Source organism: Leucoraja erinacea, chromosome 4, assembly GCF_028641065.1.
Source record: "Leucoraja erinacea ecotype New England chromosome 4, Leri_hhj_1, whole genome shotgun sequence".
Classification (NCBI taxonomy): domain Eukaryota; kingdom Metazoa; phylum Chordata; class Chondrichthyes; order Rajiformes; family Rajidae; genus Leucoraja; species Leucoraja erinaceus.
In genome coordinates, this window is record NC_073380.1 from 38127011 (window position 1) to 38153022 (window position 26012).

General features: G+C 42.1%; 1 protein-coding gene across 2 annotated transcripts; it reads right to left on the bottom strand.

The window, feature by feature from the left end:
- Positions 1-1930: 1930 nt before the first annotated feature.
- Positions 1931-23396, bottom strand: LOC129696293 (uncharacterized). Of its 2 annotated transcripts, XM_055634063.1 has the most exons (4): positions 22681-23396; positions 15109-15340; positions 5697-5845; positions 1931-2574 (listed from the first exon to the last, which is right to left on the bottom strand). In XM_055634063.1, exons 1-4 carry the CDS (start codon positions 22786-22788, stop codon positions 2467-2469), a joined length of 597 nt encoding a protein of 198 aa, XP_055490038.1. In that variant the 5' UTR covers positions 22789-23396; the 3' UTR covers positions 1931-2466. The 2 variants fall into 2 exon arrangements, with proteins under 2 accessions (XP_055490038.1, XP_055490037.1); XM_055634062.1 differs by lacking the exon at positions 1931-2574 and having other exon boundaries at positions 5508-5845.
- Between the last annotated feature and the right edge of the window lie 2616 nt (positions 23397-26012).

The following is a 26012-nucleotide window of genomic DNA, read 5'->3' on the forward strand; positions in this document are numbered from 1 at the left end:
TTCCACATATATCTCTAAACTAAACTAAACTAACTAATTTAACCTTTTACTCTATTCAGCACAAACTCAAACTGACCACACTGACAAAAGATGATATAATTACCAGTCAATATCCATCATCATGCTATACACACAACAATGAAAATAATAATATAACATCACCCTATGATCATTCTGCATTCTCTTAGGGACTGCATTCTAAATATATTAACATAATCTTACTTCTGTTCATTCATCACCTAATGGTTATAGTAATGCAATTAATGTATTATGATCCAAAATTCAACATCTTAATGGACTATAGAAGTAATTTCATAGTAGTTAAAAACATGTATATGTAGTAGCATTGCAATAAAAAGATGGTGTATATGGTGGAAAAATATAAAAGTGGAACAAACAGAATCTTTTTTTTACAAAGTCTGATTGCACAATATGCTCAATAGTCTCCTTTCATGCTGAATTATTCTAAAGTGCATTGGAAATGTTACTTACTCATTTACTGTAAAAGCATAAATCGTCCTTGGATAGCTAACTTCAGTTACGTATATCTCTTTAATATATATCTTATGGTCTGCAAAAGAAACTCAGTAATTATATTATAATAGCAATTAAAAGTTAATATCTTAGCGAATAAAATTGGTTATATTTATGGCATGATTTGCATTTCCTTTTGGAATTAGCTGAATCCATGCAACAGGGCTTGCATTACACTCCCTGCGCTGAATTTAGACATTGGACTTGAGAGATACAGTGTGGAAACATGCGCCTCGGCCCAATGAGTCCCCACTGACCAGCGGTCACACAGTACTCTAGCGCTACCCTACAGCCTAGGATAATTTACAATTTTACCAAAGCCAATTAGCCTACAAATCTGTACTTCCCTGGAGTGTGGGAGGAAACCGGAGCACCCAGAGGAAACCCGGTTGGTCACAGGAAGAACGTGCAAACTCCGTACAGACAGCACCCGTATTCAGGATCAAACCAGGGTTTCTGGTGCTGTAAGGCAACAAATATACCATTCGCCACTCTGCCGTCCCGAAATTCTAAACTTTAATGGCTTTGTAAACTTCCAACTTCCTTCTGAGAACATTAGCTCTATCTAGCAGCTCACTGTGTGCACAGCGTCCTGGCAAATCTTTTACAAGATGATACTAATTCAATGGGATCCCTTGGAGGTCGATACAGAGGAACAAAAAGCGCTGGGATTTGTTCACACTGTTTGAATTTTGCACTGCACATGCATACAACCTGTGCACTATTGTCATAGACCAAAACTGATTTGGTTCACTTCATGTTCCACTTCCCTAAGATTCCAGAAAGGGAGTCATTGAAGTTTGTACACATTTTCCAAACTGGTTTTCATACTTTTCCACTCCTCGGTATTCCATCTATCACTGGCAGCTGACTGTTAGTTAGAAGACCAGCTTTCACAAACTGGCGCACCACCCCCCCCCCCCCACCCCCCCCCCCCCCCCCCCCCCCCTCCTCCCTCAAGAATTCAAGCTAATCCTAAGTGCCAATATAATGAGAACCATGTAAAGGACCATGTAAAGATGGGTGTCAATGGATAAACCATTAGTATTTTGAAACCCACACCTTGGTGGCACAGCAGTAGAGTTGCTGCCTGACAGTGCCAGAGTTCCGGGTTCAATCCTGACTATGGGGTGGTTGCCTGTACAGAATTTGGACGTTCTCCCTGTGGTTTGTGTGGGTTTTCTCCAGTTGATCTGGTTTCCTCCCACATGCCAAAGATGTGCTGGTTTGTAGGATAATTGACTTGGCGTAAATGTAAATTGTCCCTAGTGTGTGTAGGATAGCATTAGTGTGCCTCGATCGCTGGTCAGCGTGGATTCAGTGGGCTGAAGGGCCTATTTCCATACTAAATCTCTAAACTAAACTAAACTCATGTGTGATTTTTCAATAAAGACCAGACTGAGTATAACGAGAACTTGCTTTTTCTGTGAATCTTTGACAAATTTAAGACACCACAACGCATTGCGAGGAAATGAATTACTCTTGAAATGTAGTCACTATTGTAATAAGTGAAAACTGCAGCGAGTCTGGTACAGAAAATAAAAACTGAGATCAAGGACTGGAAAGCCATGCCTCGTTACTTGCACTATATAAAATATCCTCTGGTTGTTATACTCTGCTCCTGAACTGCAGTTGCATTGATTGCAAAGAAAGTACAGGAGCCAAAACACAACTGAACTTTGGTTGACTTTCACAAGATATCTATTTGTGTTAAGTTCATCAGCTTGACAAGACTATCAAAAGGAATTGGACAGTAAAAGGCAGAGGTCAAACACCTAGTACACTGCTTATATGTACGTCAAGACACAACGGTACAATTGTGTTTGCCAATTTGAAGGGAAATGTGAAAATCAGTCATGTTCTATCTAGAGTATGTTAGCTCCAATGTGAGTGAAAGGAATTGGGGCGGCAACAAAATAACTAAGACAGATATTATTCTTCGATGTTGACAAAATGTAACTTACTCTTTGCACTGCTGATAGACAACTCCAGGGTATGTAGATTCCCCAGCTGCACTGCATTAATTTCAAATAAATAGGACTGGAAAAAAAGACTCAATGCATCAATATTTCAAGTAAAAATATAGAATCATAGAATTGTTACAACGCATGCAGAGGTCATTAAACCCCTTTGCTGGACATTTGTAAGGACAATCCAATTCATCACATTTGGTGATACATTCCTTGCAGCCCTACATCTCATTTCCATTGCCTTTGTTTTCTTGATTATGCAACTGAATAAAACTCCATCACCTTATCAATTTATGCATTCCTGAAAATTGCTTCCTCGTGACTCCTTTGATTCTCTTATCATCCATCTAACGCCGTCTACAAGTTTGCAGATGGCACCACTATAGTGGGCTGAATCTTATGAGATGGAACCTATTAATGAGAACAGTTTGGATATGCAATGCGGATTTCTAGATTTCTAGCAAATAGTGAGGAGGATACTGATGGACTACAAGGGGACATAGACAGCCAGAAAGTATGGGTGCATGTATGACAAATAAATACATTTACGCACAGAAGCTTAATATGTAATTTGGTAAAAAGAACGCGAAAGGGCAATAACAATAGACAATATTCAATTGGTGCAGGAGTAGGCCATTCGACCCTTCGACCCAGCACCGCCATTCAATGTGATCATGGCTGAACATCCCCAATCAGTACCCCATTCCTGCCTTCTCCCCATATCCCCATGACTCCACTATTTTTAAGAGCCCAATCTAGCTCTCTCTTGAAAGCATCCAGAGAACCTGCCTCCACCGCCCTCTGAGGCAGAGAATTCCACAGACTCACAACTCTCTGTGAGAAAAAGTGTTTCCTCATCTCCGTTCTAAATGGCTTACTCCTTATTCTTAAATTGTGGCACCTGGTTCTGGACTCCCCCAACATCGGGAACATGTTTCCTGCCTCTAGCATGTCCAAACCCTTAATAATCTTATATATTTCAATTAGATCCCCTCTCATCCTTCTAAACTCCAGAGTGTACAAGCCCAGCTGCTCCATTCTCTCAGCATATGACAGTCCCGTCATCCCGGGAATTAACCTTGTAAACCTCCGCTGCACTCCCTCAATAGCAAGAATGTCCTTCCTCAAATTAGGGGACCAGAACTGCACACAATACTCCAGGTGTGGTCTTGCTAGGGCTGTACAACTGCTGAAGGACCTCTTTGCTCCTATATTCAATTCCTCTTGTTGTAAAGGCCAATATGCCATTCGCTTTCTTCACTGCCTGTTGTACCTGCATGCTTACTTTCATAGACTGATGTACAAGGACCCCCAGATCCCGTTGTACTTCCCCTTTTCCCAACTTGATGCCATTTAGATAGTAATCTGCCTTCCTGTTTTTGCTACCTATGTGGATAACTTCACATTTATCCGCATTAAACTTCATCTGCCATGCATCTGCCCACTCCCCCAACCTGTCCAAGTCACCCTGCATTCTCATAGCATCCTCCTCACAGTTCACACTGCCACCCAGTTTTGTGTCATCTACAAATTTGCTAATGTTACTTTGAATCCCTTCATCCAAATCATTGATGTATATTGTAAATAGCTGCGGTCCCAGCACCGAGCCTTGCGGTACCCCACTATCACTGCCTGCCATTCTGAAAGGGACCTGTTAATCCCTACTCTTTGTTACCTGTCTGCCAACCACTTCACTATCCCAATACCATGTGCCCTAATTTTGCCCACTAATCTCCTATGTGGGACCTTATCAAATGCTTTCTGAAAGTCCAGGTACACTACATCCACTGGCTCTCCCTTGTCCATTTTCCTAGTTACATCTTCAAAAAATTCCAGAAGATTAGTCAAGCATGATTTCCCCTTGGTAAATCCATGCTGACTCGGACAGATCCTGTTGTTGGGCTATCTCATCTTTTATAATTGACTCCAGCATCTTCCCCACCACCGATGTTAGGCTGTCACCAATGTAATGTAAAAGGTATAATTCAAAAGGAAGTGAAGGAGAAAAGATCTAAACTAAGCAGGCATGTAATGTTAAATCACTGTAAGTTGTTAGTTCAGCCACGACTGTAGAGACATAAAAGATAGTAGCTGCTGGAATTTTGAGTAATAAACAAACTGCAGGAGGAATTCAGCAGGTCAGGCAGTATATGTAGAGGGAAATGAACAGATAATGTTTCAGGTCTCTATTTCTGGTCTCTGCCCCTTTTAGGACTGAGTTTTACTGACACTTCACTAAATGCCTTTTGAAAGTTCATCATCAATCATATTGCCCTCATGATCCAATCTATAACTAAAAAACTCAACCCAGTGGTTAACCCACGTTGCCTTTTATCTGTAAAGAACGACACAAAATGCTGCAGTAATCATTGGGTCAGGCAGCATCTCTGGAGAACATGGAGAGGTGATGTTTCAGGTCAGGCAATCTGCTGAGTGACTCCAGATCTTTGTGTCTTTTTTTGTAAACCAGCAGCAGAAGTTCCTTGTTTTTCTAGTCTTTTATCTATGCTAGCGTTTATTTCAAGAGCGCTGGAATGCAAAAACAGGGATGTAATGCTGAGGCCTTATTACCGCTGGTCAGGCCGCATTTGCAATATTGTGAGCAATTTTGGGCACCATATCTGAGGAAGGATGTGCTGGATCTGAAGAGGGTCCAGAGGAGGTTTACAAGAATGAACCCAGGAATGAGTGGGTTAACATATGATGAGCATTTGACGGCACTGGGCCTGTACTTTTGGGAAGGAGAAAAAGAGAAATGTATTTAGTCAGAGGGAGGTGAATCAATGGAATGTTATTGCCACAGAAGGCTGTGGAGGCTAAGTCAATGGATATTTTAAAGGCAGAGATAGATAGATTCTTGATTAGTATGGGTGTCAGGGGTTATGAGGGGAAGGCAGGAGAATGGGGTTGGGAGGGAGAGATAGATCAACCATGAGTGAATGGTGCAGTAAACTTGATGGGCCAAATGGCCTAATTCTGCTCCTATTACTCATGACCTTATGATGCTGTATTTCCTTTATTAATCTATATCTGAGTTGTTACTATTTTTACCTCTGATCATTGTTAAAATTAGGATTTACTACTGGACTTCATGCCAGCAAATACAATTTGAATGGAAAAAACAGGGAGTTCCAGTGCCATAAGGAAACAAATGTATAGTCTAAGGTATGTGGCATTTGGTGCACCAGGTACCTGTCTATCTCCTGTTTCTTTGTGAAAAGGTCTTATAAGGCTTCTGTTTCCTGTATCTCCATTGGCCCCATACACGCACAGTGTCACAGACGCAGGGTTTTCTAAGGCCAGAAAATCACTGCAGTATATTTTTATTTGGTAGCTCATAACTGCAATGAAAGGAGAAGCAATGTTGTACCAACAGCACTTCAGTTTAAAGTCCTTTATTATCACCACATATATTATTATTACTAAAATGTTGTAAATAAATCATTTAATTTCCGTATTTTTCCATGCTACGTAATCTATATTACTAAAAGTCTGATCTTAACCACTTCCTGTTGTTCTGTATATTGATTTTAGAAAAAACGCTGCCACTTACGGCTTTGATTTTTGTCCATCTTACTCAGTCCCCCTCCACTGCGCAGGACAAAAGGATTTTTCCCATCGATGAAAAATAAAAGAGTTATTAGTGTTTAAAAAATGTTGAGTTTCTCTCTCCTGAAAGCCACGCTCCTTACGGAGGGACTATAAAACCCTGATGTGTTGAGTGTCTCAATCAGTCTCTGCAAGATGGGGGAGCGAGAGGGTCACGTCTCTCAGTCTGAGCTGTGAATAACACTGAACACATGCCATTAAATTGTGAGTGGTTTTACTGACCTGTCAGTGCCCTTAATATGGTTTGAAAATATAGTTTGGAAATGCTAAAGCTGTGTTGCCTTTGGTTTGGAAATGCTAAAACTGTGTTGCCTTTGGTTTGGAAATGCTAAAGCTGTGTTGCCTTTGGTTTGGAAATGCTAAAGCTGTGTTGCCTTTGGTTTGGAAGTGCTTAAGCTGTGTTGCCTAATTAATGTTGCCATGCCTAATTAAAGTTGCCTTGCCTACCACATACAGCTGTGATTTTTGGCCATCTTACTCAGAGTCCCCCTCCGCTCATCACGTGCCGAGGATCTTTCCCATCGATGAAAACTAAAAGAGTTATTAGTGTTTGAACAATGTTGAGATTTTCTCTCCTGTCAATCATGCCATGAAGGCTACACACCTTCTGGTGGGAGGGGGGAGGGACAAAAAAACCCAAAAGTGTGGGCGTGGCTCAGTCTCTGCAAGATGGAGGAGGGAGAGGTCACAAATCGCTGTCTTTAGTGGCCTTGCACCCTGCTGGAAATGGTATGAAACTGCACTTGAATCTGGTGGCCTTGCACCATGCTTGAAGGGTAAGAAACTGCACTTGAATTTGGTGGCCTTGCACCCTGCTTGAAATAGAATTTCAAGGAATAGCCGTGAGTCAATCCACCAGCCGTGAGTGAGTGAGCTGCCAGCACAACAGGCTTGAGCAACTGAGCCGCTAGCCCAAGAATCCATTCAGCCCACAATGTCCACACTAGCCCTCTGTAAACCAATCCCTTCAGCCCACAACACCCATACTAGCGCTCCAGAAAGCCCCCCCATTGGCCATAAATATTTGAATTTCTGGATAGGTGGAATATTGCATTGGGGTACCAGCCCTTCCGTGTGATGCTGGGACCCAACGGGTCCCACTTAGTCTAGTTAAAGCTAAAATTAATCATTTGCGATAGATATCTATTCTCAAAGTTAGTTGCTTTCAGGGGAACGGGTGTTGTTGAAAAGAAAGAGGTTTATTTTAAGAATGTGTCACTGTTCGTTTACTCCCAGGATGCATTGACATCATTCGCCACCTCAGAACCCATAAAACGGAGTGCAAGCAAGTATTCTTGATCCTAAGACTTTATATCCTAGGACATTATCGTGGAACTTCATAGTGTGGTTCGAGATTCTAAATAAAAAAATAGAAAATATAGAATATTCTCAGCAGGTTGGGCACCAACTGTGAAAAGGGAAAAGGCTTAACTTAAAATTCAGCTTTGATTATTTCTCCACTGGTACTGGCTGGACTGATTCTTCTATTTTTATATCATATTTCCACCATACACAATATTCCACACAGCTTTTTATAACCATTTAGAGTGAGGTTCAAAGAAATTCCTGGTAAAAATCTTTTTTTGTTAATAATTGAAACATAATTTGACCACCTTTGTTCTTGGAAAGGGATAACATGCATAGAAACATAGAAAACAGGTGCAGGAGTAGGCTATCCAAAATCAGTACCCCATTCATGCTTTCTCCCTATATCCCTTGATTCCATTAGCCCTAAGGGCTATATCTAAACTCTCCCTTGAAAACATCTAGTGAATTGGCCTCCACTGCCTCAGTGGCAGAGAATTCCACAGATTCCACAGATTTTCCTCATCTCAGTACAAAATAGCCTACCCATTAATCTTAAAATGTGACCCCCTGGTTCTAGACTCCCCCAACATCGGGAGCATATTTCCTGCATCTAGTCTGTCCAATCCCTTAAGGATTTTATGTTTCTACAAGATGCGGTCTCATCATTCAAAAATTCCAGTGAATATAAGCCCAGTCGATCCATTCTTTCATCAAATGTCAGCCCCGCCATCCTGGAAATTGACCTGGTGAACCGAAACCGACGCTGCACTCCCTCAATAGCAAGAACACGACTCTTTGGAGACCTCTCACGACCACAGGAGACCTCTCACAACCATACAGGCCGTATGGTTGTGAGAGGTCACCCGCGGCATGTCGCCAGGGGTCACCTGTATGGTTGTGAGAGAACTCCAATGGTCGTGAGAGGTCACCAAAGAGTCGTAGCGTCTTTCTGGTCACCGCTGAATTTTCAAAATGTTGGAAATGTCGGCGACCTATGACGGGTGCCGGCAGTCGCCTGTAAAGGTTGCATAAGTGGGACAGGCCCTTAAATAATTTGAATCATTTGAAATGGGCCAAATCCATTAGGGTGATATTCTGGGATAGATTTGTAGCTTACCCAGTGACACGGCAGGAATGTGCCCCAAAGCTGAGATTAATAAAAGAAGATGATTAAAAATGTGGAATTCAAAAAATAATAATTCATCATCGTTGAAAACATTAGTGACACAGTGGTGCTGGTTTCCAACGGGAACGGTGATGGACGCACCACACATCTCTGTTCTCCAGTTCCCGCGGACATCCGCCGATGGAAGTATAGGTGTGTGCCTTGTCATTCCTTACAATGCTATGTACGACAGTGATCGCAACTTCTACTGAAGTGTGGATGGCCATTAGATCGCTGGAAGCTCATCCGCCCTTTGACAGGTCTTGTTTTTGGTCCTGCTGGGAGTCCACATCCCCTTCCTCACCTGGCAAACCAGGTGGGGGAGACGGTTTAGTCGCCGACTATCCGACCATGGCGCAGGAAGCACGGGATTACATGGTACCTGTGGTGGGGGGGAACTCCCCCCAACCTGACCTTAATAATAAAGTGAACTGGAAACCAAGCATGGGGATAAGAAAAAGCATGATAAAACCACAGAATGTATGAGGGAGTTGCCAGCATTGAGCAGTCAAAGAGATAAAATGGAAAAAGCATTGAAATGGATTAAACATATACAGGGTTTATTTTTAACAATGCCAAACCTCCAGTTGTATTTATTTATTAATTATTTTTAAATCCTTTTGTTCAATCTATTGCACTAGTCAGAATTATTTATTTTCATCATGGTTGAAAACATTGCATTTTTCTGCTTTTCTTGGCTGTTCATTAAAATTGACTTGTTGCTGGAAATGTGTTGTAAATTGGCCCTGCTGAAAGGTCTGAGGAAATTAACTGCAATGTTTTCTGTGATTGGCTTTGAAAAATTATGCTGCCAATATAAAGGTTTTTTTTAAGATGACAACTTATCAGAGACAGGTTTTTGCTTTGGAACTGGGCGTGTTATTTATATCAAACAATCAGATCAGTTGGAGAATATAAATGTAAGGTATTAGAATGATCAAGGATGCCCAGAATATCGAGATTGACATTGATTGGCCCTCAGGAATCCAAAGTTGACATCATGTGGGTCCTAAGGTCATGTATTGGGCATCGACTGGGTTCTGAGGGACCATATAGGACATGAAATATGCCCAGAGGTCATGAGCCTGACATTGAGTAGACCCTAAGGTCTCATGCCCTGAAGACAGACACCGAGTGGGCCCTGAGTATCTGGGTCTGATGAGCGGGGCATGATAGGCCTGGCCAGTCATCTGCTGGGTCCTGGGGACCAGGTTGACAGTGGGAAGAGTAAATCCCTATCTTGTAAACCTCAACCTGAGAAGCTGATGTTTTGCTGTTCAACCTTCCCTAAAAAGTGAATGTGTGTCCACACATGTCTGCTTGTCATTCCATATTTCGTGGCTTTGCAATTCTTAAGGATTAAGTGTTTTTGTAAGTTAATTGGAAAAAACATCAATACCCCATGACATTATAGAAACACATGAGCTTGAGTTCTGAGGAGATTATTCATAAATTGCTTAACTGTTCTACTCTCCCGCAGAATTCCAGTAAAGAGAATCCAGAGAATCTCCTTGAAAGGGCTGTTTTAGGTGTTTCCTGAGATTTTGCTGATTTTAAAGCTGAAGCTATGGAAAGGAATTTAGTAATTCTTAGCATTGGCATTGTGATTAAAATACATTTAGAAATTATACTGTGCCATTTTTGGTATGATAAGACATCATTCTGTTTGGTACTGTTGTGTTTGAGTATGCACGGAGTCTTTTAGAGTAAGGGATTCAAGACCCAGAGGACATAGGTTTAAGGTTAGGGGGGAAAGATTTAATAAGAACCTGAAGGGCAGCTTTTTTTTTACAAATATAGATAGGATAGGTTAGAGGGATGTGGGCCAAATGCAGGCAGGTGGGACTTGTGTTGACGATTCATTTACATCGAGAGCAGACTTTACACATCGAGAGCTTGCAGTCTCGGGAGAGGCCGAGTTGGGAGCTCCAACGACACAGAGGCTCGACCAGCCTTGACACGGGGTTCGATCGCCCAGCTGATATACCCCCGAAGCAGTAGCTGATCGCCCCGATGAGGGGTGCCAAAACGCTGCCGGCTACGGGAGTCAAGATCATCCCGTCAAGATCGGAGAGCTCTATGCCCCCGACTGTGGGAGAGCAAATAAGGGAAGAGATTTGAACTTTTTTTTTCACCTTCTATCACAGTGAGAAATGTGGAGGAGTCACCGTGGTGGATGTTTATGTTAAAATGTACTAGACTAAGTGGGACCCGTTGGGTCCCTGTCACACTGGAGGCTTGGTCCCCCAACGCAATATTCCACCACTCACCCATAGCCCTCAACTCCACAGGCGCAGCTGATTTCCCCTCATCCTTGGCACTTTCTCCCCCTCCTTTTCACCCTCCCTCTTCTCTCCCCTCTCCTCATCCCCTCCCCAACCCCTCCCTCACCTCTCTCTCCCTCTCTTTTCCCTTACCCTCAGTCACTCCCTCCCTCCCATCACAACTCCTCTCCTCTCCCTACCCCCCTCTTATCCCCCTAAGCCCTCCTCTCCCTCTATTTCCCACTCCCTACCTCCCCACTCCTCACCTCCTCTACTCCCCCCTCCTCTCCCTCTATCCCCCTCCCCACTCTCCCTCCTTACCTCCTCCCTCTTCTTTTCCCCCTCCTCCTACCCTCCCCAATCCCTCCCTCACCTCTCCTTTCCCCTACCCTCAATCACACCCACCCTCCCTCCATAACTCCTCTTCCCCCCCACAAGGATCTCGAGTTTGCCACTCGAGCTGGCGCTGCGGGGCGTTGTGATGGCGGTGCGTTTGGGACTAACAGTGAGCGCTGGATGCTCTCCTCTGCCAGGGTCAGATTCTCCACTTTCCGTTTGGCAACATCTCCCATGCCGGGTCGGGCCGTTTCCAGTCCCTCTGAAAATTGTGTCCGGTTGGAGACTTCCACTGGCCACCCACAGTGTCCCTCAGCTCCAGTAAAGACGCGATGGCCCAGGAAGGGCGGACCATCCCACGGAGTGACAGGAGAAGAGACCAATCTGCGTGGCGTTGACTGGCAGCAGAGGAGATCGATCTGCGCACGTGCGGTTTTTAAGATTTAAAAATTTCGCTAACTTTTACAATATACCATCGATTGGAATGAAACTTGTTGCACTCACAGCACAGATCAACGGTGAGTGAGCTGACGAAAAATCGTAGTGCTATCGCAAATAGAAAAATCACACAAACCGGAAGAGCACAAGAGTTTTAGTTATGTTTAGATTTCGTTGCTTTTTATTTGTATGACTGATTTGGCAAATGAAATTCTTCATATGTTGCAAAATATACTTGGCTAATGAAGCATTATTGGGATTGGGATTGGGAGATGCGGTGAAGTGCTTCCCTGTCTGGGAGTTCATTATATCTCATGTGGCCAATGCCTGCCTCCACCATTCAGCTGGGATTTGGTTGTTAATGTTAAGCAGGGATATCGCCCAGTAGCGATGGATCTCATGCTTGTCTTGCCCGTTGTTCTTCGTGCCTGCCTCATATACTCAGTGCCCAGAGCTCTTTGCTGGTCTTTCTCCAGCAATAGAAACATAGAAACATAGGTGCAGAAGTAGGCCATTCAGCCCTTCGAGCCAGCACCGCCATTCAATATGATCATGGCTGATCATCTAAAATCAGTACCTTGTTTCTGCTTTTTTACCATAACCCTTGATTCCTTTAGTCCTAAGAGCTAAATCTAACTCTCCCTTGAAAACATTCAGTGAATTGGTCTCCACTGCCTTCTGTGGCAGAGAATTCCATAGATTCACAGCTCTCTGAGTGAAAAAGTTTTTCCTAATCTCAGTCCTAAATGGCCAACCCCTTATTCTTAAACTGCGACCCCTGGTTCTGGACACACCCAACATCGGGAATTTTTTTCCTGCATCTAGCCTGTCCAATCCTTTAAGAATTTTATGTTTCTACAAGATCCGGTCTCATCCTTCTAAATTCCAGTGAATACAAGCCCAGTCGACTCATTCTTTCATCTTAATTCCCGCCATCCCGGGAATTAACCTGGTGAACCTACACTGCACTCCCTCTATAGCATCAAGTCCTTCCTTAAATTAGGAGATCAAAATTGCACACAATACTCCAGGTGTGGTCTTACCATAGCCCTGTACTATTGAAGTAGGACCTCCTTGCTCCTAAATTCAAATCCTCCCACAATGAAGGCATGCCATGAGCTTTCTTCACTGCCTGCTGTGCCTGAATGCTTATTTTCAGTGACTGATGTACAAGCACACCCAGGTCTGGTTGCACCCCCCCTTTTCTAATCTGACATAATTCAAATAATAATTTGTCTTCCTGTTCTTGCCACCAAAGTGGATAACCTCACGTTTATTCACACTATACTGCATCCGTCATGTATCTACCCACTCACCCAACCTATCCATGTCTCCATGCAGCCTCATAGCAACCTCACACTGCCACCCAGCTTTGTGTCATCTGCACTTGGAGATGTTGGGAAGGTTTGTGCAGCATTCAGTGCACAATGATGAGGTCTCCCCAGCTACAGGCCAGAAACTGACGGTTGCCCCAGACTGATGAAGGCATCGGGATTTCACCTTCAGGAAGGTGTGATTTTTTCCCCTACCTTGGTTGTGTTTTGTTGGCTCTTGTTGCACTTGCTCTCAGCTACAATGGTTGGAGTTAGACATTAAATGAGCAGCCATGGGGAAGAGAGTCTTTGTCACTTGAATCCATCTCATGGGGAAGAACTGGCTGCTGAAAATATCAGGTGCAGACTCCCTTGGGCAGAAGGAGTTGCCTGGAAACATGGAATTCACGATCAGGAACTGCTCGTGATAGGCAGCCAGCTGGATTTAAAGAAAAATGCATGAAGAGGTCCAGATTCTTAATCCAAGACCAATAACCTTACGGGTGGCGAGTGCAGTCAATATCTGCCCTCACACGAGAAAATGGGAATACTGCAGATTTCAGGGCTTGAGATGCCATGTTTTCCTGTGTAAGGTAAGGTATCAATTAATTCCTTTCTGAATAGAAAGCCTTGTTGACATCATTTATGCTGCATGATGCTAGACTTTGCAAACTGAGCCTGCAAATACATACAGTATTTCCCCAGATAGCTACAGTTCAGGGATAATGTCTTTGAATAGATGTTTTGCAGCTGAGCCATGTCTTTGCCTTCTGTGCCAAGGTCTCTTGTCTACTTGAATGGTCTACTACGCTTTCCCAATGCAAGCACTCAGGGAATGCTGCCAGTGATGTCAGCCCCAGAATAAGCATGGAGCCATAGTCTTAGAATCATACAGTGTTGAAACAGACCTGTCAGCCCAACTTGTCTACACTGACCAACATGTCACATCTACACTTGTCCCACCTGCCCACGTTTAGCCCATATCCCTCTAAACCTGTCCTATCCATGTATCTGTCTAATTGTTTCTTAAACATTGCGATAGTCCCTGCCTCAACTATCTCCTCTGGCAACTTGTTCCATACACCCACCACCCTAACAAACAGTTAACCCTCAAATTTCTATTAAATATTACCCCCTTCACCTTAAACCTATGTCTTCTGGTTCTCGATTCCCTCATTCTGGCAAGAGATTATGCCTCTACCCAATCTATTCCTCTCATGATTTTATGCACCTCAATAACCATATAACCATATAACCATATAACAATTACAGCACGGAAACAGGCCATCTCTACAAGTCTGTGCTGAACAAATTTTTTTTCCCCTTAGTCCCACCTGCCTGCACTCATACCATAACCCTCCATTCCCTTCTCATCCATATGCCTATCCAATTTATTTTTAAATGATACCAATGAACCTGCCACCACCACTTCCACTGGGAGCTCATTCCACACCGCTACCACTCTCTGCGTAAAGAAGTTCCCCCTCATATTACCCCTAAACTTCTGTCCCTTAATTCTGAAGTCATGTCCAATAAGATCACCCTTCATCCTCATGTGCACCAAGGAATAGAGTCCCAGCCTGCTCAACCTCTCCCTATAGCTCAGGCCCTTGAGTCCTTGCACCAATCTCATAAATCTTCTCTGTACCCTTTATAGAGCAGCTCAACAAATAAATACCAGAACAGCCACTGCCTGTAAATTGTACTATACTATTTCAACTGGAAAGATTAAAGAAGATCGCAGTGATTTATAAACTGCCCAATCTGAAGCTCCCTTTAAGCAGCAGATAAAATCAAAACATTCTGCAAAATGCTCTCAGTTCCACTGAATGTACTGCAATCGGTGATGAAGCCTTGAAGTCCAATTCATGTTAATAGAGACTGAAACATCCGTAACATGTCCAATGCTCTCATTAGAAGTGCTCCTATTACTAGAAAATAAAGACGTGTGTCAGTGAATTATGATTCAAAACGCATGCTCCAAATGTAGGTTAGTACGATTTCAGTGGAAAATTATGGCTCACACAGTTCATTCCAGGTAAAACTGATTTGGTGTTGCAATGTACTGAAAAATATATGGAAATTATATTTCTAGATATCAACATGTAACATTGGAAGGTATGTATGAATGAATATAATAAACCATATTTATATCAGGATTTTATACTCACCACTTAAGGCAGATCTCTGTGGCCATTCGACAGGGAATTCAATCCAATTGTCACCATTAGAAGATACAGGAAGGCTCTCTTGAATTGAGTAGATAAATGCAGCCAGAGTAGTTGTATTTTGCATTTTAAAATAGGAAAGTGGTAGTGGAGATGTAGGATTTGTTTTCTTTCCCCGTTTCCCGATTCCTAGACGGATTTTCCAGGGGAGGCCTATGTCTTCTGGGATATTAATCTGGAATTTCAAAGTGTATTGTACACCGTGTATTAGTAAAACAATTTGAAATTAATCATGTCTCATTAAATAGCAATATATTTTTATATTTAATTATCAATATTGCATTGCAAAATAGTCCACTATATTGTGACACACTTTGGGGTTAATATTTATTGACCATTCCAACTACAAACTATCTATAATACCACAAATAGCCAAGATTAACCCACTCCACAATTATATCAGTTAATACTGTGAATATCTTTTTAAAATACGCATACAATTAATTTAGACAATTTACCTTTTTAAACCCTTTAATAACAGTTTTCCATGCTATTTGCTTTGTAGAGTCATTTATCCCAATCTAGACTATTATTGCTGAGACCCCTACAGTTTCCAATTTGTATTAACAACTTGAATCAGAATTTCAGAAAACCGGGTCATATTCATATCTGACACAGAACTATCAAACACTAATGCTGGACATAAAATGATGTAAATGCTCTGCTCTTCATTTTCATATACTAGACATTGCAATACATTTTTAGTTCTTGCAAGCTTCATTTATTCAGGCTGAGTATCAGAAGTCATTGGTGGAATTAGAAGTGCAGCTGCAAGTTTGAAGAATTTGCACCTTGTGGTTGACTCAGGATTTGGCAGCCTACTAGGTACAGTTAGAAAGCCTCCACAGTCCAAATCTCAATCATACCCATCAAAAAAGATCGCATTTAATTTAAAGCTAGCTGCCACAGTCTTGTCAATCTGAAGGTTGATGCTGGACAAAACCTTCCATTATTTCAGTGCTTGTGCTGAGCAAAGAGAGGGAATTTTAGGAAAAAATATAATGAATTTACCGCACTATCTACTTCAAGTCCCTGGGAAACTAAAATCCCACAGGAAATATAAAACAGTAGTCTTGATGCTTCTGATCTCTGGATCATTTTAATGTCCCCAGCTCCTGGGAAACATTCATTGCCCAAGGTTTAGTCAGAGCAATATGTCAAAAACTGTATGTGGGAAAATGACACCGTAAAATATTGTATTGCACAGGTGGAAAGTCATCTTGAAAATTAATTTCCTTTAGATTAATCTTTTAGATGCATGTTCTTCAACAAAATGGCTGTCCCCCCCCCACAGCATTTACCACCAGTAGCCTATAAATACTTGCAACATCACGGTTTCTTGCCAGGCACATATTTAATTCTTGTAACATGTTAATTAGAGGTTTATTACTCAAGCCTCTTATTAAACACAGTTAATACATTTGTTTCAGTCTCAGAGTGATAGCGCATGGGCTTATTTTATTGTCTGATCATGGCACAAAATATTTACACTTTGCAATTATTGCTTTTCAAAATTAACTTCCAACCTCATCAACAGAAGTTGTAATTGTTATGCCAAAATGACTGCATGATGAAAGAAAGAATGAATTTGCAGTACATACCACGTTTCTTTATACTCAAGATGTCGCGAATGGTTTTAAAACTTAGAGAATAACTTCTTTGCAATGTGCAGACTGTTAGTCAATGGTTTTCAAGGGAGCTGTCATAATGGAAATAATAGACCAAGGGAGTATAGAGGATGTAATGTACATGGACTTTCAATTGGGCTTTTCATCAATTACGGTTTAATAGACTCTTGATTACACCACAGCATATGGAACCATTGACCAGGAATAGATTTTAAACTGGATATAAATCAGAAACAAGAATTAAGAAAAAACTAAAGGGGCTGTCCCTCTTGGGCGACCTAATTGGCGAGTTTAGAAGAGTTTGAAAAAATGACATGTTGAAGACCTCCTTTGACTATGTAGAAGACCTCCTTCAACCATGTTGAAGACCAGCTTCGACTAGCTGTGACTAACTTCGGGAAAATTGGGCACTGAATAGTGGAGAGTGAAGACGACCTCCTTCGACCTCCATTCAACCTTCCTTCAACTATGATGAAGACTATCTACGACTACCTTCGACTACCCTTGATTACCTACTACTAACATGCCGACCTACTACAACGTACTACGACTAAACCTACGAGATTTTTTTCCATGACGACCTTTTTTTACTCACGGGCATTTTTTAACATATTGAAAAAAATGCCGCGACCTAGCTGAGGCCTCGAGTACGCGGAGACCACTCTTGAGCATGAAGGAGAGTTACGAAGACCTCCTACGACCTCGTGTCGACCATGCTGCGTGTATGAGTCAAGGGCAAACTTGCCAGAACTCGCGGATTATGTCACCAAAGTGGGACAGGCCCCTCAATGGAAGGTGCAAAGTTATTTTCTATGAGGATTTATCTTTTGACCACCCTTACTATTATGTAAATGATTGAACTTGGGAACAGGAAATACAAAATCAAAATTTATGGATGGTGCTAAATTTGAGAATGAAGTGGTGTATACTTAATAATTAGGAGACATCTGGCAAGACAAAAGTAAAAATAAAACGACATTAAAAAAACTTGTAGAATGGGCATGAAAATGGCAAAGGGATTTTTTAAATAAATATCGATATGAAAGACCACATTATAATATAGGAAGCCATGTATTCAATGGAATGTTTCAACAGAATGTTTCAATGGAAGTTCCCATTCCAGAACTTATATAGTTTTGTGGTGAAGGTACTATTTCGTAGGAAGATTCAGGATTTTGATCCAGTGATGATGGGTTGATGGTGGTGTAGTGATGTAATGGCCGATGTAATGCCTTGGTGTAACGACTTGAAGGAACCTTGCAGTTGATGGAGTTTCCAAATCTCTCCATCATTAAGATGGCCCACTTTCACTCCTATAATATTGCCCAACTTGCACTCTATCCTGCCTTAGCCACCTCCGATTCCAAATGGGCCATCATTTTTCTAGAATGCTCCTTATCTCCACCTTCTATAATCTTCAGCACATCTAAAACTCTGCTGCCCCAGCTCTTTAAATCGAACAAATTGTACTCAAATATTATTTCTGCACTCGCTGATTGACATCAGACTGGTTCTTCCAACAGCTCCAATTTAAAATTACTTCCTTAATTTTCAAGTCCCTTAATGTCCTTCCCTTTCTCTTTCTTTGTACTATGCCACCAACCCTCCACCCTCTACACCACCCCCATCCATATTAAGTGTCTTACGTAAGATCTGCATCCCAGATCTAATTTAACTAATTATAAAGGGTAGCCACACATTTGAATCAGCAAGCAATAACACAGTCTACAGAATCTTAAAGATAACTTTGTTAGTTGCCATTCTTTCTCTGTTGCTCTTCACCAATATGGCTGGAACATAGCCTTGGGTGAAGTGGTGGTTGAATATTTTTTACAACACAAAAATGTCCTCAAAAACAATGGAGCCTTGTGGAGGCCAATGCTGATGAAATGGTGTTGAATCATGAGAAAAATAGCATAGGTCTCTTCAAGTAGAGGAATACTGCCATGGGGACTAATTGCTCTTGAGGACTAATTAAATTGCAATATTTAAGGCCTCAGTCTGGAAGGTAACATTGGTTGGTTGCTATTCAAAGCTGTGCTCACAGATGAACTATCATGGGAGTATTTGGATTTTGAATAAATACATTTTGCATTGCAATGGGATTAACAGTTGAAGATTAAACTAAAAGGGGTTAAGGGGATGTGCAATAGTTTTATCAGATTCATTGTTATAAATCTTTTAGAGTCATAGGGTCATAGATTCACACAGCACGGAAACAGGTCCTTCAGCCAAACTCATCCATGCCAACCAAGATGGCCCATCTCTGCTAGTCCCATTTACCTGCTTTTGGTCCATATCCATCTTTCGTATCCATCGTGTAAGTGATGAAAAAGTTCACACTATCTATAACTATATTTGTATGTAATGCATTAATTATTTTTAAGTAACACAATTTTGTAATCTAATTATCTCCAGAGCTTTTGAGTCTGGTAATGTATTCCAATATGTCCAAATAATTGGTACTAGAAACCATGCATCTGACTCGTACCTGAACAAGGACACACTCAGGATAGAGAGTGGCTTAATGTTGCTATACCAAAGGTAGAGTAAAAATGATGCAAAATGCAAAGGTTCAGTTGCACAAAGTCGTAGATGGTAGGTTGGGTACAATCAAACTTCTAAAGCAGCTAGAGGACAGAGTGAGAGAAAGTAAAGACGTTTGGAGATGCACGTGAAACATGGTGAATGATAGCATACTTCAAGAGAGGATGTTTCAATATGAGTATGACTTTAGCCTGTGAAGTTAATGAGCGTTGGTTGAGGACTGAGGAAGCAGAACAGGATAATAAAGATTTAATGGCTGCTTTTATGATGCCACAGGTGACTGCTAGAGAGGACAAAGAAATGAAGGGTGATCACAATCAATGTGAAAGGGGAATTAAAGCAATCGACGCAAAATTGCAAATGCAGAGAGATATAATGCACAGAGTGACTTTCAGAAGGAGAAACGAGTGATAATAATTCCTACAATGCAGATTTATTTTGGAATGGAATTATTTTGTTGAGAAAACTGCGGGAAAAGTATGGAAGCCAGAGGAAGTTGATCCATTCAGGGAAGCAATGTGGCCGTTGCCGATGGAAACTGTGAGACAGAGCAGACACACAAGGTGAGCAGGAAAGGTCTACCAATTGGATAGAAGATCTGATGCAGCCATACCACTGAGAACGTCAGTCCCATTGGCTTGATAACAGTTAAAGCAAGAAGAAAAGCCCAAAAACCTTTTCCCAAAAGGGGAAAGCTTAACTCCAATTGAACTTTCTTTATTGTTTGTAAGAGTTTTAAATTACAGAATTCCTTTGTTTTGTCATATTCAGCCTATATATTAGCACCATTTTGTTCAGCAGCACATAGAAACATAGAAAATAGGTGCAGGAGTATTCCATTCGGCACTTCGAGCCTGCATCACCATTCAATATGATCATGGCTGATCATCCAACTCAGTATCCTGTACCTGCCTTCTCTCCATACCCCCTGATCCCTTTAGCCACAAGGGCCACATCTAACTCCCTCTTAAATATAGCCAATGAACTGGCCTCAACTACCTTCTGTGGCAGGGAATTCCAGAGATTCACCACTCTCTGTGTGAAAAATGTTTTTCTCATCTCGGTCCTAAAAGATTTCCTCTTTATCCTTAAACTGTGACCCCTTGTTCTGGACTTCCCCAACATCGGGAACAATCTTCCTGCATCTAGCCTGTCCAACCCCTTAAGAATTTTGTACGTTTCTATAGGATCCCCCCTCAATCTTCTAAATTCTAGCGAGTACAAGCTGAGTCTATCCAGTCTTTCTTCATATGAAAGTCCTGACATCCCAGGAATCAGTCTGGTGAATCTTCTCTGTACTCCCTCTGTGGCAAGAATGCCTTTCCTCAGATTAGGGGACCTAAACTGTACGCAATACTCCAGGTGTGGTCTCACCAAGACCCTGCACAACTGCAGTAGAACCTCCCTGCTCCTATACTCAAATCCTTTTGCTATGAATGCTAACATACCATTCGCTTTCTTCACTGCCTGCTGCACCTGCATGCCTACTTTCAATGACTGGTGTACCATAACACTCAGGTCTCGCTGCATCTCCCCTTTTCCTAATCAGCCACCATTCAGATAACAGTCTACTTTCCTGTTTTTGCCACCAAAGTGGATAACCTCACATTTATCCACATTATACTGCATCTGCCATGTATTTGCCCGCTCACCCAACCTATCTAAGTCACATGATCCAGAATGCACCATTAAGTGGCAAAATGGTGGTTGCAATCTTTTTTGCAGTGATTCATAAAACTGCTAACATTGGGCATGAACGTTCACAATGCACTCTGTGTTGATAACATTCAAACAGTAATTATCATGTGTCTGATGGTGTCACTGAATATTTGGCAATTCATTATATCCCAAAAAGGAAAAGTCAGAATGCATTGTTCTTCCATCCCAGTTTTAGAGACAGTCAGTTGTTGCTGCTATGCTTTATTTGTGATGTTTGCTCTGTAATATCACAACTTCTGCAAGTTGTTACTCAAAACTCTGAAGACACGCATCTCAACCTCTAACATCCATTACTAGTGTGGTCACGGTGGCGCAGTGCTAGAGTTGCTGCCTTACAGCGCTTTCAGCGCTGGAGATCTAGGTTCGATTCCAACTATGGGTGCTGTCTGTACAGTGTTTGTATGTTCTCCCCATGACCTGTGTGGGTTTTCTCAGAGATCTTTGGTTTGTACAGAATCATACAGTAGGTTAATTGGCTTGGTAAACATTGTCCCTTGTGAATGTAGGATAGTGTTAATGTGCGGGGATCGCTGGTTGGCGTGCGGTGGGCTGAAGGGCCTGTTTCCATGCTGTGTCTCCAAACTAAACTAAACTACCATGCAATATATCCAAGACCACACTGCACTCCTATATGGGAGCTTGGCTGACTCTACCTTTGTTGGAGCAACCCTTAAAGAGCCACTAATTCCACTGTTTGGCAAATGGACAAAAAGCAGATAGATATTTTCTTCTAGCTTCTCGCCTATATCTAATATCAAGGCCTTGAAGTTTTCTGCATAACTTTAATTTCTGCTGTTTTGCAAATTTAATCAAATCTTGGCTCTGAACTGATCCGAAGGTGTGAATGCTCTTGGAGATTTAAAATATCGTATGAAGTTTGCTAATTTATAATTGAGTTTTATGCAAGGGTGGAAACAGACCAAGTGAGAAAGTAGAAAATGTGTTATGTGTTTGTGTTGGAATGAAGAAATGTGAGTAAAAAGAATTCAGCAGTTTTTATCAGTTTATATGAAGGTGGAGGAAGGAACTGCAGAAGCTGGTTTAGACCAAAGATAGACACAAAATGTTGGAGTAACTCAACAGGTCAGGTCTGTCCTCAGGTTGTGACCAGATAGTTCTGTAACATTCAATGTACCATCCAGAGTTATAACCAACCAGCTCTTTATTATTGGAAATCTACATTTCTCTGAGATTTAAATGACATGATGGATCTAAGGATTCACAACTCAAAAGAAGGCAAAACGTTTGAAAGGACTTCATGGACATGGGTATGTGTGTTTGTGGAGAATTTGCAATGCTCCTGTAATCTCATTCAGGTTAGCTTATCTTTGGAATTAATGCAATGTACATATAATTTCAACATTTTCACTGATTCTATTTCCGTGAAGCTCCTCTGGGACATTTGCCTGGCTTATAAATGTTACATAAATGTAAGATGTTCAAATCAAGTTCAAATTTTGCTCAAGTTGTTTGAAAAAAGAATGCTACTAGATAGCTCAGGGTGATATTATGTCAATGAAACAAATACTTTCTGCCAGTAAGAACATTCGGTGCTTTGACCACATAGTTTATTAACATTTTATAAACGTATATTCTGCAGAGTGCAAATTAAAGACTTTACCTCATATGTCAATAAGTCCATATCAAGACTACGTTCCGACACCAATGGAATGGGAGTGGATTTTTTTATTACTCCATACATTACCATTTCCAAGGAAAACATTTTCATAGCTGTTTCATCACTATTGAGTTTTGCTAGATAGATTTTCCATTTTCCACCTGCATCAAAAGAGTGCCCAGTATCATGGATTACTATGATGGTTTAACTTTTACAAAAATGGCTAAATAATTGCACTGACTATCAATGTACCTGCTTTAAGTTGTTGCCAGTTTGGAACTTCTGGGTAATTTCTGTTTAATCGGAGCTCTAAATAATAGAGAATATTTGTTGGTTAATGTGTTCTTTCTCTGAATAATTTCATCATCAGTTCATCATGTAACGTTCTGAGGGCCATAATGTTACGAGGGTCCTTTTCATTTCTCAGCAAGGCCAGTATTTATTGCCCATCTCTAAATGCCCTTAGAACATTGAACAGAAAGCAGTATAACACAGGAACATAATGTCTGTGCTGAGCATGATGCCAAGTTATACTAATCTTCTGTGCCTGCTTGTGATCCATATCCCTCCATATCCATGTGCTTATCTAAAAGCCTCTTAAAAGTCACTAAGGTTTCTGCCTCCATCACTACCACAACCAGACAGCAGTGCTGAACTACTATCTACTTCTGATGTCGCTTGGACTATCCTTGACCGGACTTTGCTGGCTTTACCTTGTACTAAACGTTATTCCCTTATCATGTATCTATGAACTGTAAATGGATTGATTGTAATAATGTATTGTCTTTCTGCTGACTGGTTAGCACGCAACAAAAAGCTTTTCACCGTACCTCGGTATACGCGACAATAAACTAAACTGAACTACCACTAGCAGTAAGTTCCAGGAACCCACCACTCTGTGTAAGAAAACTTGCCCCACACATCTTCTTTAAATTTTGTCCCTCTCACCTTAAAGCTTTGTCCTCTAGTATTTGGCATTTCCTCCCTGAGAAAAAGGTTCAGACTTTCTACCTTACCTTTGCCTTTCATAATTTTACATATTTCAGACAGGTCTCCTCTCAACCTTTGACATTCCAGAGAAAACAATCCAAGTTTGTGCAAACACTCCTTATAGCTAATTGCCTCTAATCCAGTTAGCATTCCGGTAAATCTGTCCTGCACTTCCTCCAAAGCCTCCACATCCTTCCTCCATATCTTTCCTGCCCTTTCTTGGGCTGCTGTTGTCCTTCTAGTGCTGCTCACACAATGTTGTTGGAAATAGAACTTCAGAATTTATACCGAGTGATGATGAGGAAATGTGAGATGATTGGTTCTTCTACCAGTGTAATCATGTTTGATACATCAGCCGCAGGTAGAATGGTGAGGATGAAATGAAATAGACCTTGTGTTGAAACTGGGAGCGGCGTTGCTGTATTTGAATTTAGTACCAAGGTCAAAGCTGAACTATTTATTCTGTTTATTCTTTCTCTGGTTCAATATGGGAACCGCATTTCATATTTCGCTTGGACAGCTTACAACCCAAAGGGTATGAATATTGATTTCTCAAACTTCAAGTAATCCCTGCATTCCTCTCTCTCCAACCCTCCCCCACCCAAGTCATACCAACTTTCATTCTCACCTACAGTAGCTACAGCTAACAAAGGCCTGTTTCTTTTGCCATTGTTACTTTTTTGCGTATCTTTCATTCATTTGTTATTTATATCTCTACATCATTGTCTATATCTCTCGTTCCCCTTTCCCGTGACTCGAAGGGTCTCAACCCGAAACGTCACCCATTCTTTCTCTCTAGAGATGCTGCCTGCCCCGCTGAGTTACTCCAGCATTTTGTGTCCATCTTTGGTTTAAACCAACATCTGCAGTTCCTTCCTACACATAGTTGAGTGTGTTTCAGTCATCCATTTAGGGGATGAAGTTACAAATAGGTATATACCTGGTGATGACTCACCCATCACCTGCCACAAACTCAGTCGGGCAGCTACCTTCCTCAAGCTTCTGCTGGTTCAGTTAGTGCTTGAACTACCCGGCCACTCTTGGTGATGGGCATTGAAGTCCTCCATCCAGAGTGCATTCAGTGCCTTTACTATTTCTGATGTTTTCTCCAAGGAACCCAAGAGGCCCAGGAGCGGTTGGAGCGGTTGGAGCAACGTCCGGGCGATGAATTTACAAAGGGAGCGTGGGGCTTTGTTCCACAGAGGCCCAGGAGCGGTTGGAGCAGTGTCTGGGCGATGAATTTACAAAGGGAGCGCGGGGCTTTGTTCCACAGAGGCCCAGAAGCGGTGTAGCAGCGTTCGGGCGATGAATTTACAAAGGGAGCGTGGGGCTTTGTTCCACAGAGGCCCAGGAGCGGTTGGAGCGGCGTCCGGGCGATGAATTTACAAAGGGAGTGTGGGGCTTTGTTCCACAGAGGCCCAGGAGCAGTTGGTGCAGCGTTGCCCACTCTGCAACGTTCCATCACACTTCAAAATAAGTGGTCTAGAGGAAGCTGTTGATTGGTGGAAGCGGACTAGAGGAAGCAGCTGATTGGGAGTAACCCTAGATACTGCCGGCCCTGCTGATTTCTTCCAACACTTTGCATTGTATCCTGGGTAAGGGGGCAGTATGAGGGCCAGGGCAGTTTATTGTTCTGGATGTCAGATGTGGGAAGTCATGGAGTCTGATAGCCTTTCAGACGTCCACATTTGCGCCAGGTGCATCAAGATGGGGCTCCTAAGGGACCTTATTAGGAACCTGGAGCAGCAGCGCGATGACCTCTGTCTGGTCAGGGAGAGTGAGGAGGTCATAGAGAGGAGTTATAGAGAGGTGGTCACTCCAAGACCAAGGGAAGCAGACAAGTGGGTCACGGTTAGTAGGGGCAAGGGGCAGAGGCAGGGACTAGAGAGTACTCCGATGGCTGTACACCTTGGAAATAAGTACTCCTGTTTGAGCACTGTTGAGGGGGACAGCCTACCTGGGGGTGGTGACAGCGGCCGGGCCTCCAGCACAGAGACCGGTCCTGTTGCTCAGAAGGGTAGGGAAAAGAATAGGAGGACAATAGTAATAGGGGACTCTATAGTCAGGGGGTCAGATAGGCAATTCTGTGGAGGCATTCAGGAGAACCAGATGGTAGTTGGCCTCCCTGGTGCCAGGGTCTGGGATGTGTCTGAACGTGTCCAAGATATCCTGAAATGGGAGGGAGAGGAGCCTGAGGTTGTGGTACATATAGGTACCAATGACATAGGTAGAAAAAGAGAGGAGGTCCTGAAAGGAGAATTTAGGGATTAGGAAGAGAGTTAAGGAGAAGGACCGCAAACGTAACAATCTCAGGATTACTGCCTGTGCCACGCGACAGTGAGAGT

Coding starts and splice junctions, on each gene's coding strand:
- LOC129696293 (XM_055634062.1), bottom strand. CDS start 22,788: ATGAAAATGTTTTCCTTGGAAATGGTAATGTATGGAGTAATAAAAAAA. Junction 15,341..22,680: donor TGGACTTATTGACATATGAG/GTAAAGTCTTTA, acceptor TTGAAATTCCAG/ATTAATATCCCAGAAGACAT. Junction 5,846..15,108: donor ACAGAGATCTGCCTTAAGTG/GTGAGTATAAAA, acceptor CTTTCATTGCAG/TTATGAGCTACCAAATAAAA.